We start from the raw sequence: 18,099 nt of genomic DNA, 5'->3' as shown, positions 1-18,099 counted from the left end.
GTTGCTACAATTAGAACAATGAAATAGATTTCTCTGGACCTTCATATAATCAGGGAAATTCTGAGGCTGAGCTCTGCTTTAGAACTCCCCCTAAGGGTTACTTTCCCCTGTAACCATTAGATGGCCTCTGTGTATATACCTGCCTTGGAGAGAGTCTTACTCTTCTCATAAGGCATTTGGTTTAAGCATCTTGCTCTCAGGATACCAGTGAACCTCTCAGCGTATGCAGTCCTCTGCTTTGGGGTCTTAGAAAACAAATCCTTATTTGCTGTCTGCGTGACTGTAAACCACATGTTTCCTAAAGTGTGATAAATTGATTATCCATTTCTCCTGATTAGGCAGCAGATGGATTTTTGTTTGTCGTAGGATGTGACCGAGGGAAGATACTCTTTGTGTCAGAGTCTGTCTTCAAGATCCTCAACTACAGCCAGGTACTGCTCCTGTTCCTGTTGGTGGTGGGCAGACTCACAGCAGCCAACAAGGTCACCCCACGTTTCAGAATAATTATGATAGACAAGTCACATGTGCAGTGCTTACACTGTCTCCCCACCCCGTACCCCCGCATCCTTCTTCCAGAAGATTCTTAACACAGAAATGAATGCAGTATATGGTAGGATGGGCACCTTGAAGGCCAGGCAGAGGCTGTTTCACGTATGTAGCAGGAAATGAGTACCTGGGGATCTGAAAAAAAGAAAGTGAGAACCATCATGTGGCAATGATGGATCAAAGAGGTGGAAGTCAGAGGAGGCTGTTGCAATAATCCAAATATAAGATAATGAGCATCTAGCCTTAGCTAGAGGCATCAGAAATGGAGAGAAATAACAGTAACAATGATAATAATAACCATTCATTGAGAACTTAGGTGCCAGGTATATTCTGACCACTTTACAGATGTAAATTTATTTAAGGCCCACAAAAATCTTAGGAGATTTTGTATTTTTCTTACTCCTATTTCACAGATGAGGAGGCTGGAAAACAGAGAGATTCTGGGTCTGAGGGTAAAAGGTAGTGATTGAGCTTTAAGATAAGGCTTGGTGGTTGAGCCTGGGAACTTTTCTGACTTACTTCTTGTCCTAAACTCTTTTGCCACGTCCTCCTCCTGTTTTTTTCTGAATGCACACGTCTTTTCTCACCATCACCACTCCAATTTCTGAGCTCTGGGGAAATATAGGTAGCTAACAGGCATAATATCTTCAAGCTCTTTAGTAACCAGGGAAAGGGGAATTTAAAACAAAATATTTTGTAGAGCTTTTAAAAATGAGAGAAATATGGTGGAACACTTTCTAGTTCAGTTCACTTTTGTTTGAAAATATTAATAAAGCATATAATTATCTCTCTTAAAAAAAAAAAGAAAGAAATGAATACAAGCTTAGAAAACTCCTATCATGTGTTTCCCCCATGGGAAAGTTTGAGTCTGAGCTCATCAGTGTTAGAACTTTCTCACTGTTGCAAGATAAATATCCAGCAGTGCAGGGAAAGGAGGGCAAGGGGTTATCTGACAAGGAAGACAGGCAGGCAGACAATACAATACCAGGGAGTAAGGAAAATGGGAATCCACCCATACTGTGCTAAAATGATGTGTCACTTATGAGCTCTGTTGAACCTCAGCTTCCTCTGAAAAATGGCTGTGATAATCCATACCGTCTATGATTGTTTGTACGAGTGTTTAAGACAACCATTTATAAAGGCTTCTGAAACAGAGCTTTTCACCTATTGTGTCCCTAGAGTTTTTACTCTCTCTCTCTTTTTTTTTTTCCATTCATTCACATGCTGTTATTTGCCTGGAAACTTGCTAAGACAGGAGAATTGAAGACTCAAAATAACATTTATACAAATTAGAACTAATGTAAATTTTGTGTTCCCAAAGTGTTTTGCTCATCTCAGTCTTACATCAGAGGTATGGAAGTTATTTATATCTCTGCTAACAGATGAGGCAGTGTGACAGAACCTGCCAAAGAACAGAGAGGCTTAATGGAAGCCCACCTTGCATTCCTCCCTCTGAAATCTTAGAAGAGAATCTGTGGGCATCAGAAATAAATAAAAAGAGACTAAAAGACTCTTGCTTAGAGGAGCATCAACTGTTTATGTGGTTGCGCCCTTTTTCCTTCACCCATTATCAAAACCACGCTCCAATGCCTCAGTTGTGTGTCTATATCTAGGCTACATCTAGGCAAAGTATTTGGATGTGTGTACATGTCCACACATGAAACACTTGGGAGTCTCCAGGTCAAAAATGCAGAATAAAGGCACAGACCTTGTTGGTCATTTGATACCCCACATGCTGTTGACTTGGCGTCTTTGCTGATGCGTTCCCACAGAATGATCTGATTGGTCAGAGTTTATTTGACTACCTGCATCCTAAAGATATCGCCAAAGTCAAGGAGCAGCTCTCCTCCTCCGACACCGCACCCCGGGAACGGCTCATAGACGCAAAAAGTGAGTATGGGAACCCTGTCCTTCCTCAGCGACCCACCCAGACCACCAGGGCCCGCAGAGCAGTGTGTGCAGTCTGTGCGGGGACCTTGCCTCCCTGCCTTCTGCTTCTCTGGGTCACGGCTGCTATCTTTGGCTAAATGGAATTTTTTTTATTACTTTGTGTTTATTTCTCTTGTGTTTTCCATGAAGAAGAAAAAAAAATTCAGTGTTCAAATTCGTGAGAGGAAAAACAGCTACTTTGATTTGATTCTTTCTGATTCTTAGTTTTTTTTTCCCTCCAGAATCTAGAAATTCAATTCCCAGTTGAATGTTCCTGAGTTAAGGGGGTTCACATCACTTTGATTTGAAGTAATCTGAAGCAAAATTACTTCTGTTTATCTGAGTTGCATTCATGCAGCCTCATAAGAGTGAGGGAAACATAAAGTATAAATATGTTTCTTTGACCAAAGTGGTTCCTAATTAGACTGTGTCCCTCCCACCCCCAACCATCTGGCTTCCTTCCCGCAGCAGTGGAACCACCACTCATGTTCTCCCCCAGCTTCCAGCTCCTGCACCCCACCCCCCTGCCTCGTGTGTGAGGCCGCGGGAGCTCACTTGTCCCTCAGTCCTGTGCACTCCAGCAGTTAAGAGCATAGACTCTGGAGTTAGATGCCCAGCTCACATCTTGGCTCCACCATTTACTAGCTGTGTGACCTTGAGCAAGTGACTTAACTTATCTGTGCCTCAGCTTCCTTATCTGCAAAACATTACCTATTTCATTGGGTTGTTGTGAGGACTTAATATACAAGTAACATAAAGCATGTAGGACAGTTCCTGGCACATAGCACAGGATGGTATTCACCTTGGCCCAGCACCTGCTTCCAAGCTCTCCATTATAATCACCAAAAGGAGGCGTTCCCGTCATGGCTCAGCAGAAAGGAACCCGATAGTATCCATGAGGATGCTCATTCGATCCCTGGCCTCCCTCAGTAGGTTAAGGATCTGGTACTGCCACGAGCTGTGGTGTAAGCTGCGGACGCAGCTGGGATCTGGCATTGCTATGGCTGTGGTGTAGGCTGGCAGCTGTAGCTCTGATTTGACCCCTAGCCTGGGAGCTTCCACATGCTATACCTACAGCCCTAAAAAAAAAATAATTTCTGGAGGAAATACCACCAAAGGAATCTCCTTTAAACCATCCTTTTCACTGAGGGACTCCTCTTCTTCCTGCAAGTGCAATGTAGTCCCTGGTACCTGTTGCCCTTTATAGTTTGCCCCTGGCATCTTTTTCGTGACTTCAGGAGAAAAAGATGAATGGTGTTTGGTCCTTTGCCTTTGAGGCTCTTACCATATAGTCAGGGAGACCAGGAGGCAGAGAGCACGATGATTAATTCTCACGTGAGTGTGGGCACCAGCATCACAGAGTAGGTGACAGTTCCACCTTGGGTTTGAAAAGATGAATTGGAGTTCCCATCGTGGCGCAGCAGAGATGAATCCCACTAGGAACCATGAGGTTGGCGGTTCGATCCCTGGTCCCGCTCAGTGGGTTGAGGATCCGGCGTTGCTGTGAGCTGTGGTGTAGGTCACAGATGTGGCTCAGATCTGGCGTTGCTGTGGCTGTGGTGTAGGCTGGCAGCAACAACTCTGATTAGACCCCTAGCATGGGAACCTCCATATGCTGCGGGTGCGGCCCTAAAAGGACAAAAGACAAAAAAAAAAAAAGAAAAGAAAAGATGAATTAATGTTTGCCAGGTGATGGAGGGAGAAAAAGAGAACGGGAAACGGTTTGTGGACAAGTGCAGGGGTAGGTGCTGTGCCCTTTGACGGGGTGGGGGGCTGTACCACAAAGACCTTTCCATTCCTGGAGACACAGTGAAGGCTCTGAACCAGGTGGGGCAGGCTCGGATTGGCACTCGGGGAGGATCACTGACGTGGCCATGGGGGAGGTAGGTCAGAAGAGAAGGCCTGGGAGGAGCCCAGGGTGGTAACCAGTCCTCCTCTCCTTGCTCCTGGTGGGCGCTGAGTAGCAGGTGTTTCTGTTGGGATGAGAATCACACTCTTCCTCCAGAGACTCTAATTCAGTTGGTCCAGAACCCTAATTTAAACCACAAATATGAGCCACCTATATGATTATAAATTTTCTGGTAGCTGTGTTTTAGAAAGTAAAAATAAATCCAAAATTAATTTTTTATTTTGCTTTTTAGAGCCCTACCCATGGCATATGGAAGTTCCCAGGCTAGGAGTCGAATTGGAGCTGTAGCTGCCGTCCTACGCCACAGCAACATCAGATCCGAGCCGAGTCTGTGACATACTCCACATCTCACCGCAACACCAGATCCTTAACCCACTGAGCAAGGACAGGGATTGAACCCGCAACCTCATGGTTCCTAGTCATATTCTTTTCTGCTGTGCCACAACAGGAACTCCCAAAATTAATTTTAATATATATTTTATTTCATGTTAAATTCAAAATGAGGTCTTTCACAGTCTTTTTTTTTTTTTTAATACTCAGTCTTTGAAATCCTGTGTGTATTCATCTGTAGCACACCTCCAAGGTCAAGTTCTCAAAGGCTGCATGTAGCTACTAGCCGCTACCTTGAGTAGCACAGATCTAGAATGGGGTTCAAGAATCTGCAGGTTGATAAAGCATGGGGATGGGGGTGGTCTGGCCGATAGCCAGGGTAGAGAACTTAAGGCAATCCTGCTGCCTCCTTTCCATTCCAGCCTCTGGAGCTTGCCTCTCCTCCAAGTCTCAGCCCGTATTCTTCCTCCCCTGGGACACACCAATTGTTTCTGCCATTTCTTTGGCCCTAATCAGTCATGTGTCACATTGTATTATCATTAATCTCCTCCTGGTGAACTCCCACTTCCCCTTACTCAGGCATCTGCTCCTGCTGCACAGGAGTCTCATGTGTATTTCTCCTTGTTCCCCAGAGCACCCAGTTTGTTCATCAGTAGCTCCATTCAGTGTGGTCTGTAAGCCTTCCAGGTGGACAGCGCCTGGTGCACATGGCACCTCTGAAGGCCTAGACTCGGGACAGGTGTCACTGTCATGTCATTGCTACAGAACAGTGAGGCAGGAAAGACAAGGCTTTCTTCAAGGGCACAGCCCCTCCTGCCAGACAACACCACCCTCCGTTTATCACATTTTGTGTATTGATTTGCAGCTGGACTTCCAGTTAAAACAGATATAACCCCCGGGCCATCTCGATTATGTTCTGGAGCACGGCGTTCTTTCTTCTGTAGGATGAAGTGTAACAGGCCTTCAGTAAAGGTTGAAGACAAGGATTTCCCCTCCACCTGCTCAAAGAAAAAAGGTAACCTCTTAACAGTCCCGTACATCCCATTGCAGATGAGGCTGGCTTTCTGCAGCGGCATGCACAGTAGGGTATGGGTTCAGAGCTGCAGATCCCAGGACTGTGGCCAGGGCCCCACAAGCCCCCTGTCAGGGCAGTTTGTGGGGGGTGGGGTGGGTAGGGAGCTGGAAAACCCTGATTATGTCTTGATGACAGAGGTTCATGAGAAGACGTCCTCTGTTTAAATCTATTTTGTTTTAATGTGGTTGTCGAAGAGTCTTCTCCATCGCAGTCCCCTGCTTCCCCACACTCCCCCAACCCATCAGAATTATTCTAAGTTCATCAGTGCCTGCAGGTACCTAAGTGCAATGGACACCTCATTTTCCTTCCACCTTGAAGTGTTCCCTTCCTTAGGATTCTGTGAAACCATTTTCTTCTCATCTTTCTCGTCCTCTCCCACTCTGGGCTCTCTTCCTGTTTCCCTTTGTTGGTTCATCCTCTTCTGTCTCCCTGGCTTCTTCTCTTAAGAGGAACAGATACATGCTCAATCCATAGGTAATGTCATTCCCCCCCCCCCCCCCCCCCCCCCGCTCCCCTGGCCCCACCTTTCAATGGTATTTATGTGCTAGTGACTTCCAAGTCCGTATTTCTAGCCCACAGGTCTCTTTTGGACTCTGGGCTTGTAAATCAACTGCTTAGATATCTCAAGGGCATCTCAAACATGACAGATATAGAAGTAACCACCTGGGCATCCCCCCCCCCCCCGAGACATAAATGGCACCACCGTCCATCTAGCTGTTCATGCTAGACACCTGGGAAGCACCCTCCCTGACCCCATCTTTCCCCTCCCCCGATCTAGTCGGTTACAAAGTCTTGCCGCCATGAATTGCCCCTGCAGAAGTTATCTGAATTATGTTTATCCATCTCCATACAAACCGCCATCACTAGATCCAGGCTCTCTGGATCTCACAAGTCTGGTGAGGTGGGCTCCTCATGCTTCTCAGCTCTCCATGCAGCCAGAGTGATTTTCTAAAAGCAAAGTTTCGTTTTGGTCCCCTGTTGAAAACCCTTCAGTGGTTCCCACTGCTCTTGAAGAAAAGTTTACTGCCCTCAATCTGACTCTACAACCCCGTCCTTTGACTCTACTCCATAAGTTCGAGCCAGGCCAACCACCTTTCGATGCCCCAACCCTTTTCTACTCAAAAGTTTCCATACCCGCTGTCACCTCTGATACAAATGCCCCCGTCTGGCCACCAGCTCCCTCCCTGGGCTCACTCCAGCTCATCCCTTAGAGTGGACCTCCCTGTCTGTTACTCCCTCCCCAATGCTGCCCTACCTCTGCTTGTAGCACCCTGCGGGTTTTCTAACACTTGCTTACTATTGCAGCTACGTAGTTACTTGTGTGATTATTTGTTTAAAATGTCTCTTCCCCATTCTACTGTAAATTCCGCTAAGGCGTGTCTGATTTCTTTTCCACTGTTCAGTAACTAACGCAAGACCCAATGCTTGATAAACACTCCATAAGGAAACCCACAGGTGCTCCACACTTCACCTGTCTGAATTGAAATCTTTTCTCCTTCTTCTCTAAACATTCTCTGTATTCTCTTCCCTGAGTCAATGAATTGTACCAGTAACCACTCAATCTGAAAAAGTTGGAGTCATCTTTCTTTTTTTTATATACCAAATATTTTGATATTCATACCAAATCCCAACATGTCTAGCTCAGAAATCTCTCCTGCATCCTCCCTGCCTCCTCCTCACCTCCACGGCCCTTCCGTAGTACAGTCTTCAGGCATCTCTTGGCTGTATTACTTCCTTCTGGTTTTTACTGTTGCCAGTTCACCCATCATTCTGCCCCTAGAGTATCCAAATCACAGTGCGATTTTGCTGTTTCCTCCCTTAAATACCTCTGGAGGTTCTCCGTTTCCTACCTGAAAAAGGTTAACATGTTTGTGAGCAAATAATCCAAGGCCCCTACAATCTGCCTTTCAGCCTGCCTTTCTGACTCTACTCCCAGCATCTCCCTTTTTTCTTGAACCACACAAAGCTCTTTGCAATTTCTTATATAGGATACCCTTCCGAGCCTTGGTACATTCTCAACCTTTACACATTCTGGTCCCTTAGCCAGGGCTGACTCTTCTTGGTTCAGCTCCTGCTTAACTCTGGGCACCTTCCTCTCCCCACATAGGTGTGGATACCCTTCCTTGGTGTATGCGTTGCCCCTTTGGGGTAACCAGCTCTGCAAAGCACATGTGATACTGGATGATACCTGTCTTTCTGTCTTCTCTCTCACTAGATGCTTTTGTGGACAGTAAGGCTTTCTATTTTATATTTTGACTCCTTGCCCACATCCCAACTCACCATGGGCCCCCAAAGCCACACTGACACTCACCATGGGCTTTGCTTTCTAGCAGATCGAAAAAGCTTCTGCACAATCCACAGTACAGGCTATTTGAAAAGTTGGCCGCCCACAAAGATGGGGCTGGATGAAGACAACGAACCAGACAACGAGGGGTGTAATCTCAGCTGCCTTGTCGCAATCGGACGACTGCACTCGCACATGGTTCCACAACCAGTGAACGGGGAAATCAGGGTGAAGTCCATGGAATATGTGTCTCGGCATGCAATAGACGGGAAGTTTGTTTTCGTAGACCAGAGGTAAGACTCTGCGTGTTACCCTTGAACAGTGATGGGAGAATATTTTCAACCCTGAGGAAAGCAGGGAAGACTGGGCCATCAGCTCACTTTCTTTTTTTCTTTGTTTGTCTTTTTAGGGCCACACCTATGGCATATGGAGGTTCCCAGGCTAGGGATCGAATCAGAGCTGTAGCTGCCAGCCCACACCACAGCCACAGCAACGCAGGTTCCAAGCTGCATCTGTGACCTACACCACAGCTCACGGCAACGCCGGATCCTTAGCCCACTGAGCGAGGCCAGGGATCGAACCTGTGTCTTCATGGATGCTAGTCGGGTTTGTTAACCCTTGAGTCACGACAGGAACTTCAGCTGACCTCCTTAAGGATAGAGAGAAGGAAGTGATGGGTATCTGTGCTGAAAAATGAGACCCAGGGGGATATCCTCATAAATATAGAGATTGTCTCTGTCATTCTCTGGCCTGTTAGAGGCAGTTGAATGGGATGGTTTGATGGCTGATAGAGAAATAGTAGACATACTATTTATAGGAATGTATAGAAGGTTGCAGGACCATTTCCGTGGTTGGAATTCGGTATGTGGGACTCGGGAATGATGAGTCCTAAGCTGTCCAGTACAGTAGTCATCAGCTATATAGTAACCCCATATGGGGATTTAAATATTAATCAATTAAAAGTCAATAAAAATTTTAATTCAATTCTTCGGGCTCACTGGACACATTTCAAGTACTTAGTAGCCACTTGTGGCTAATGGCACTCATACAGAACATTTCTATCATTGCAGAGAGTCCTGCTGGACACACTGATCTAGTCTGGTTTCTCTCTCTCTTTTTTCTTTTTCTTTCCTTTTTTTTTTTTTTGCTTTTTAGGGCCATACCTGTGGCATATGGAGGTTCCCAGGCTAGAGGTCAGATTGGAGCTGCAGCCGCTGGCCTACAGCATAGCCACAGCAATGCCAGATCCGAGCCACATCTGCGATTGACACCACAGCTCACAGCAACACTTTATCCTTAACCCACTGAGCAAGGCCAGGGATGGAACCTGCAGCCTCATGGATACTAGTCAGATTTGTTTCCACTGAGCCATGATGGGAACTCCCGGTCTCTTTTTTTTAATTGTTCAAGATCTGAGGCTCAGCCTAAAGATTGGCCCCTCTAGGATTCACAAAGCAATGGCAGTGCCCCTGAGCTAAGAACCAGAGTTCTCGTTTCCACTGCTCTCTGCTGCCTCCTTGAGAACATTCACCGGGTAATGATTTTTCTTGCTACTAGAAATAGTCACTAAATACTGGAAAAGGAGACAGCCACTTTTCAAGGTCCTTCTGGGCCCTGCTGCTGGAGCTTCTGGTGTTTGGTCATCCTGATAAAAAGCAGTTGGAGAAGCTTTGCACTGGAGTTTAAAGTTCTACCACAGGGAGTTCCCTTTGTAGCTCAGCGGTTAATGAACCCACCTAGGATCCATGAAGATGCAGGTTTGATCCCTGGCCTTGCTCAGTGGGTTAAGGATCCAGCATTGCTGTGAGCTGTGGTGTAGGTCACAACACAGGGTCCTGCGTTGCTGTGGCTGTGGTGTAGGCTGGCAGCTTTAGCTTCAATTCAACCTCTAGCCTGGGAACTTCTGTACGCCGTGGGTGCAGCCCTAAAAAGCAAAAAAAAAAAAAAAAAAAAATTCTATCACATTTTTATCTAATATAATTACTACTTTTAAACCTCCTAAAATTTGATATCTTATGCTCACAGCCCCGTTGAAAGGATCTTTGCTTCCTTTCCCTGTTTTATAGCCTTGACTAAAGTCAGTTTCATGAGGAAAAAAACAAAAAGCAAAACCCATGTAGGAAGCCCTCTGAACTCACCCAGCTTTGGCCTTGTGTCCATTGGCTGTAGCAGGATTCATCTACTGCAGAGGTGCTATTAATTGTCTGAATGGCTTTTTCCTTTTTTTTTTTTTTTTTTTAAATTCCTTTTTAGGGCAACAGCTATTTTGGCGTATTTACCCCAAGAACTTCTAGGCACATCGTGTTATGAATATTTTCACCAAGATGACATAGGCCATCTCGCAGAATGTCACAGGCAAGGTAAGCTGGACTGAACAGAAAGTCTTCAGTTTAAAGCGTCCCCCTGCTTGCTTCTAGACTATTCCACATAATCTTCCAGAGAAACCCGCCCCCTGTGACGTGGGAGTCAGCCAGCCCAAAAGTCTTTAGGCCAAAGCCTCTGTGAGGAGAGATGCCTGCTGCTTCCCTCAGGCCCCAGATAACCCCTAACCCCATCTGACTGCCTAGCAGCTTTCTACATGTAGGCCAGAACAATTTTTGGAAGGCATCTCTTGTTGGGAAGAGATTTACCCAAAAGATTTACCTGCAAAGACTGAGTGTGGCCCAAATGGATCTCATTCTTTTTCCACAAACCCCTGCACTGCCTCCTGTAGTTCCCTCTTGGTTAATGGCACGGCCACATATGTCACCTCCGGAGACAGAAACCAACATTCACTGGCACCCTCCTTTACTTTATCCTCCGTCAGAACTGTTCATTCACCTCAGACATGCATTTCCAAAGAGGCCCCTTTCTGGAATTCCCTTGTGGTGCAGCAGGGTAAGGACCTAGCAAGGTCACTGCTGTGGTGCAGGTTTGATCCCTGGCCTGGGAACCTGCATATGCTGCAGGTGCTACCGAAACGAAACAAAACAAAAACAAAGAGGCCCCCTTATTTTTTATTTATTTATTTATTTATTTATTTATTTATTTTTGCCATTTCTTGGGCTGCTCCTGCAGCATATGGAGGTTCCTAGGCTAGGGGTCGAATCGGAGCTGTAGCCGCCGGCCTACGCCCGAGCCGCGTCTGCAGCCTATACCACAGCTCATGGCAACGCCAGATCCTTAACCCACTGAGCAAGGCCAGGGATCGAACCCGCAACCTCATGGTTCCTAGTCGGATTTGTTAACCACTGAGCCACGATGGGAACTCCTTTTTAATTTTTTTTTTAAAGAGGCCCCTCTCTGCCACCTCTACCCAAGACCTTGGTTCAGTTCTGGTACCTACTGATGACTGTGATGAACTCTTAACAGGCCTCCCTGCACCCTTCTGCCCCGGTGCATCTTCCCTCTTCCATAGTTCATTTATGCTCTGATAGATCGAGCCTGATAATGTCACATCCGTGCTTAAAACCTCCTGCCTTTAGACTGAAGCCCAGTCTCCTTTGAAAGGCAATCAGGACCTCCCACCTCCTGGCCCTGACCCACCTCCCCAGCTTTCCCCCCAGCCCTGCGTCACAGGCCTTGTGCTCCAGCCACATGGACGTCTCACTAGACTCGGCCACTCCTCAGGCAGTGCTGGGTTCTCTTCTCCCTCCTTTCAGCAAACATGTGTTCAGCCCTCGAGTTTGCCGCCCCTCATTCCTCTCCCCAGGGCAGGCGTCCTGTCCTGTCTCCTCTTATCTCCAGGGCCTGGTACACAAAAGGTGCTCATTCCATGTTTGTTACATGAAAGAATGAGGTTTCCATAGGTACCTGACCTTTCTGAATCCAGATGTCCTAAAAATGCTGTGCTGCCCCCAGACTTTGTGATGGGGACATAACATGGGCCCTCTGGACAGCGGCCTGCTCACTGCGTGGTGTCCGCGTCCCAGCTGATTCCAGTTGGATAAGTAGACTGCCCTGAGTGATTCCTGGGAGCCTTTCCTACACTCTGAAAAACAGTGGCAGATTCACAGTTGAATCGGAAGGCTCAGAACCAGACCCTCAGAAACAACCTGTCTCTGAAGTGCCAGCTCCCCTGGCTCTGCATATTATTAGAGTGATGGCGTTGGAGAAGTTCCTGTTGTGGCTCAGTGGAAACAAATCCGACGAGTAACTATGAGGTTGTGGGTTCTATCCCTGGCCTCGCTCAGTGGGTTAAGGATCCAGTGTTGCCATGAGCTGTGGTGTAGTTCGCAGACATGGGTCGGATCTGGCATGGCTGTGGCTGTGGTGTAGGCCGGCAGCTATAGCTCAGATTTGACCCCCAGCCTGGGAACCTCCACATGCCATGGGTGCGGCCCTAAAAAAAAAAAAAAAAAAAAAAGGCGATTGATAGTGTTGGAGCCTGACGCACCTAGGATTTGGTTAGTTTATTTATTTAGTCTTTTTTGCCGTTTCTAGGGCTGCTCCTGCAGCATATGGAGATTCCCAGGCTAGTGGTCTAATCGGAGCTGTAGCCGCCCGTCTATACCACAGCCACAGCCACACCAGATCCGAGCCATGTCTGTGATCTACGCCATAGCTCACAGCAATGCCAGATCCTTAATCCACTGAGCAAGGCCAAGGATCGAACCCGAAACCTCATGGTTCCTAGTCGGATTTGTTAACCACTGAACCACGACGGGAACTCCCGACTAATCAAATTGACCTGAGAAAATAACAGTGCTCCTGGTCTCTCTGTATTTTCAGTTTTACAGACGAGAGAGAAGATTACAACTAATTGCTATAAGTTTAAAATCAAAGATGGTTCTTTCATCACACTACGGAGTCGCTGGTTCAGTTTCATGAACCCTTGGACCAAGGAAGTAGAATACATTGTCTCCACCAACACTGTTGTCCTGTAAGTGTTTTTTTCTATCTCAAAAGCTCCGTTGCTTCAAAGAGAGGAGCCTTGGGCTCCTTACCTGGGAAACGGGGTGCGGGCAACAGCCAGTATCAACACCCTTTACTGCCGTCTCGCTAATATGCTGTGAATCCTCAGGCCTGGCAGAAGCCCCACAGGTGGTTCACGAAGGACAAGCTTCAATATTCAGACCACTCAGGCCTCCCCACGGGCGGACTTGCTCCAGGAGACCAGCAACATTTCCTTCCTGATAAAGCAGTCGGCCTTTGAATTCTGCAGGCCTGGCCTGCACTGGTCCTGCTGTGGAGGGAAGGGTTGATAAGCCATGAAAGCCTCCCAGCTCCCACTGGCCTTGGCTGAGGAGGGTTGGGAGCCACGCCCACCACCGACCTGGGCACCGGCTGTGATGCCCTTCAAAGGCTGCCACCTGCTGCGTGAGCAGGAAAAGCAGGACCTGGTCTTTGGCCTGCTCCCTGCATCGCATCCCCTTTATATCCAAAGCCCCACTTGTAGGCAGAGCCGAGTGAGGGGCTGGGTGCCCTGGAGGCTGGCAGGAGAGGAGGCGTGCAGCCGTGGCAATGGGCTGCTGCAGTCCGTGCCGCCCCTGGACCGATCCCACGTGAACTAGGAAGGCCCAGGCAGGCAGGGAGGCCAGAGGCTCGGATGCTGTCCCCTGTGTCCTCCAACAGCGAGGAGACCTATTGAGCCACTCAGACAGACGCTTCACTCTCTGGCCTGTCCAGGTCCAGGGTGGACGCCAGACACCTTGGCCAAGGTGAAAGGTGCGCAGTTCTGAGCAGGCCTGACTCACGTTTCCTTGTTGCTGGGATGTTCACAGAGCCAACGTCCTGGAAGGTGGGGACCCAACTTTCCCGCAGCTCACAGCGTCCCCCCACAGCATGGACAGCATGCTGCCCTCTGGAGAAGGTAACTATGTGCTGCTGGGGCACCGGGGCTTGCCTGCGACAGGCTGCTTGTGGCCTCCATCCCCTACCCCAAGAGCCTGGGGTCCCCGGCCACCGTATGCTCTGCAACGAGGGAGGCCTCACAGGGATGATGGCTAAGGACGCTGTCATCTCACGTTCTCTGTTGAGCCTGGAATGCCGGGAACTCAGTTTTGTCTTTCCTGAGGCTGCCTGGACCCTGGAAGCCCTGGAAGTGGCCACCTCCTTGCTCCTCTTGTGCTTTCCTCCCTCTGTTGCCCAGTGGCTGCGATGTCAAATGCTCTCTGGTGACGGTCACTGGCTCCGATGGTGGGTGGAGGGTCTCTGCACGGGGTGGTGGGGGAGGAGGGGGGTGCCATTCTCCACGGGGCTCCCTCCCCCAGCTCAGCCTTGGCCCCTGCTCTTTGCACTTGACTCCTCCTTGCCTGGGACTGCCTGTGTCTGCATGGCTTCAGGCTCCACCTCTCCATCAGTGAATCCCCACATCCAGTTTCACTCCTGAGCTCCAGATCTGTCTCTCCAGCTGCCTTCTGGGCATAGGCACCTGGAGTCCCAAAGGCACCTGTAATTCAGCCTGTCCAAATCCGTGCTCTACACAACTCCCCCCCAACACCCCCGGCTGGTGGGTAAGCCAGAGACTGTGATTCCTTCCTCTCTCCCATGGTATTTAAATATGACATCCTGTCCCTTCTGTCTCTTAAACTTCTCCATCACTGCTGTTGGTACTCCACCCTCCCCATCTGTTGCGTGGATTATTGCAGATAACTTCCCGACCCTAGTCTCGCTCTCCTCCTCTGCACCTCCACCCTCCACTGGCTCATTTTCCATGTGCTGAACTTCTTAAGAACCTAAGTCTGCATTTTATTTGTTTTTTTTTTCTTCAGTGGTTTATTGAAGTACAGTTGATATACAATGTTGGGATAATTTCTGCTATACAACGAAGTGATTCAGTTATACATGTACCCACATCCATTCTTTCAGATTCTTTTCCCACATAGATTATCACAGAATACTGGGTAGAGCTTTCTGTGCTAAACAGCAGGTTCCTACTGGCCAGTCGTTCCTATTGGTATACCTCAATGTGCATGTGCCAATCCCAAACCCCTAGTCCATCCCTCCTCCCTCCACCTATCCCTTTTGGTAACCATAAGTTTTCAAAGTCTCTGAGTCTGTTTCTATTCTGGAAATAAGTTTATTCGTATCCTTTTTTTTTTTTTTTTAGATTGCACATATACATGATATCATGTGATGTTTGCCTTTCACTGTCTGACGTAGTATGATAATTTCAAGGTCCATCTATGCTGCTACCAATGGAATGATCTCATTCTTTTTTATGGCCGAGTAATATTCCATTGCACATATGTATCACATCTTCTTTATCCATTCCTCTGTCAATGGCCACTTAGGTGGTTTCCATGTCTTGGCTATTGTAAACAGTGCTGCAGTGAACATTGGGTCCATATATCTTTTCAAAGTATGTTTTCCTCAGATGGACGCCCAGGAATGGAATTGCTGGAGCAAATGGTAGTTCTATTTTTAGTTTTTTGAAGAAACTCCATGCTGTTTTCCATAGTGGTTGAACTAATTTACATGCCCACCAACACTGCACCCTCTCCAGCATGTATTGTGTGTAGACTTTTTGATGATGACCATTCTGACTGGTATAAGATGGTACCTCACAGTAGTTTCAATTTGCATTTCTCTAATAATGAGTGATGTTGAACATCTTTTCATGTGTTTTAGGCCATTTTTATGTCTTCTTTACAGAAATGTCCATTTAGATTTTCTGTCCATTTCTTCATTGGGTTGTGTATGTGTGTTTTTGACATTGAGCTGTATGAATTGTTTGTATATTTTGGAGATCAGTGCCGTGTCAATCGTTTCATTTGCAAATATTTTCTCCTTTTATGTGGGCTTTCTTTTCATTTTGCTGATGGTTTCCTTTGCTCTGCAAAACTTTTAAGTTTAATTAGGTCCCATTTTGTTTTTATTTTCATTACTCTAGGAGGGGGAAGTATTGGTGCGATTTATGTCAGAGCATGTTTGGCCTACGTTTTCCTCTGAGAGGTTTAACTATCCAGTCTTATATCTAGGTCTTTAATTCATTTTGAGTTTATTTTTGTACATGATGTTAGAGAGGGTTGTGATTTCTTTCTTGTGTGTGTGTGTGTGTGTGTGTGTGCGCGCGCGCGCGCGCGCTTTTTAGGGCCACACTTGTAGCATATAGAAGTTCCCAGGCTAAGGGCCTAATTGGAGCTACAGCTGCTGGTCTACACCACAGCCACAGCAATGTGGGATCCGAGCCGTGTCTGTGATCTACACCACAGCTCATGGCAATGCCGGATCCTTAACCCACTGAATGAGGCCAGGAATAGATCCCACATCCTTCTGGATCCTAGTCAGATTTGTTAACTGCTGAGCCATGAAGGGAACTCTGGAGGGTGTTGTGATTTCATTCTTTTACATGTAGCTGTCCAGTTTTCCCAGCTGTCTTTTCTCCATTGTATATTCTTGCCTCCTTTGTCATAGATTAGTTGACCATAGGTGCATGAGTTTATGTCTGGGCATTCTGTCCGGTTCCATTGATCTATATTTCTGTTTTTGTGCCAGTACCATACTGTTTTGATGACTGTAGCTTTGATGTCAGGAAGCCTGATTCCCCACAGCTCCATTTTTCTTTCTCAGGATTGCTTTGGCTATTCAGGGTCTTCTATGTTTCCATACAAATTTAATTTTTTTTTGTTCTAGTTCTGTGAAAAATGCCATTGGTAATTTGATAAGGATTGAGTTGAATCTGTGGGTTGCCTTGGGTAGTATACTCATTTTGACAATATCAATACTTCTAATCCAAGGGCAAGATATAGCTTTCTATCTGTTTGTGTCATTTTTGACTTCTTTCATCAGTGTCTCAGACTTTTCAGATTTCAGGTCTTTTGTCTCTCTCTCTCTCTCTTTTTTTTTTTTTTTTGGTCTTTCTGCCTTTTCTAGGGCCACACCCTGCATCATATGGAGGTTCCCAGGCTATGGGTCGAATCAGAGCTATAGCCGCCAGCCTACGCCAGAGCCACAGCAATGCGGGATCCAAGCCACATCTGCAACCTACACCACAGCTCACAGCAATGCCAGATCCTTAACCCACTGAGCAAGGCCAGGGACCGAACCCGCAACCTCATGGTTTCTAGTTGGATTTGTTAACCACTGAGCCACAATGGGAGCTCCAGGTCTTTTGTTTCTTTAGGTAGGTTTATTCCTAGGTATTTTATTCTTTTTGTTGTGATGGTAAATAGGATTGTTTTCCTAATTTCTCTTTCTGATCTTTCATTGTTAGTATATAGAAATGCAATAGCTTTCTGTCAATCAGTTTTCTGTCCTGCAACTTTATCAGATTCATTGATGAGCTCAAACAGTTTTCTGGTAGCATCTTTGGGATTTTCTATGTATAGTATCATGTCATCTGCAAAGAGTGATAGTTTTACTTCTTCTTTTCCAATTCGTTTTATTTCTTCTCTGATTGCCATGGCTAGGACTTCGAAAAATATGTTGAATAAAAGTGGTCAGAGTGGGAATTCCCGTCATGGCGCAGTGGTTAACGAATCCGACTAGGAACCATGAGGTTGTGGGTTCGGTCCCTGCCCTTGCTCAGTGGATTAAGGATCCGGTGTTGCCATGAGCTGTGGTGTAGGTTGCAGATGCGGCTCAGATCCTGTGTTGCTGTGGCTCTGGCATAGGCCAGTGGCTGCAGCTCTGACTCGACCCCTAGCCTGGGAACCTCCATATGCCGAGGGAGCGGCCCAAGAAATAGCTAAAAAGCCAAAAAAAAAAAAAAAAAAAGGTGTTCCTGATCTTAGTGGGAATTCTTTCAGCTTTTCACCATTGAGAATCATGTTAGCTGTGGCTTCAATAAGGCCTTATTATGGTAAGGTAGGTTCTCTATATGCCCACTTTCTGGAGGGCTTTTTATCAGAAGGGAGTGTTAGATTTTGTGAGAAGCTTTTTCTGCGTCTATTGAGATGATCATGTGTTTTTTATTCTTCAGGTTTTTTTTTTTTTTTTTTTGGCTGCCCCTTGGCATATGGAGCTCCCATGCTAGGGATAAGATCTGAGCTGCAGCCACGAACTAAGCCACAGCTGTGGCAACACCAGATCTTTAACCCACCGTGCCAGGCCAGGGATCAAACTGCATCTCAACGTTTCTAAGACACTACCGATCCAGTTGCT

At 46.8% G+C, this 18,099-nt stretch overlaps 1 protein-coding gene across 11 annotated transcripts in view; it reads left to right on the top strand.

The window, feature by feature from the left end:
• The window catches only part of BMAL1 (basic helix-loop-helix ARNT like 1), a 128,974-nt gene that overhangs the window by 95,207 nt on the left and 15,668 nt on the right, over positions 1 to 18,099 (top strand). For 7 of the 11 annotated variants that reach the window (XM_047776248.1, XM_047776252.1, XM_047776250.1 and 4 more), the window contains 7 exons: positions 339 to 431; positions 2,319 to 2,436; positions 5,580 to 5,729; positions 8,120 to 8,366; positions 10,327 to 10,433; positions 12,784 to 12,934; positions 13,776 to 13,864. In XM_047776248.1, the coding sequence (XP_047632204.1) occupies positions 339 to 431; positions 2,319 to 2,436; positions 5,580 to 5,729; positions 8,120 to 8,366; positions 10,327 to 10,433; positions 12,784 to 12,934; positions 13,776 to 13,864 (955 nt within the window). The remainder of the gene's footprint in view (positions 1 to 338; positions 432 to 2,318; positions 2,437 to 5,579; positions 5,730 to 8,119; positions 8,367 to 10,326; positions 10,434 to 12,783; positions 12,935 to 13,775; positions 13,865 to 18,099) is intronic. The other 4 variants (XM_047776255.1, XM_047776253.1, XM_047776251.1 and 1 more) reach the window with 1 other exon arrangement.

This window comes from Phacochoerus africanus, chromosome 4 (genome assembly GCF_016906955.1).
Source record: "Phacochoerus africanus isolate WHEZ1 chromosome 4, ROS_Pafr_v1, whole genome shotgun sequence".
NCBI lineage: Eukaryota > Metazoa > Chordata > Mammalia > Artiodactyla > Suidae > Phacochoerus > Phacochoerus africanus.
This window is presented reverse-complemented; position numbering and strand designations above follow the sequence as displayed.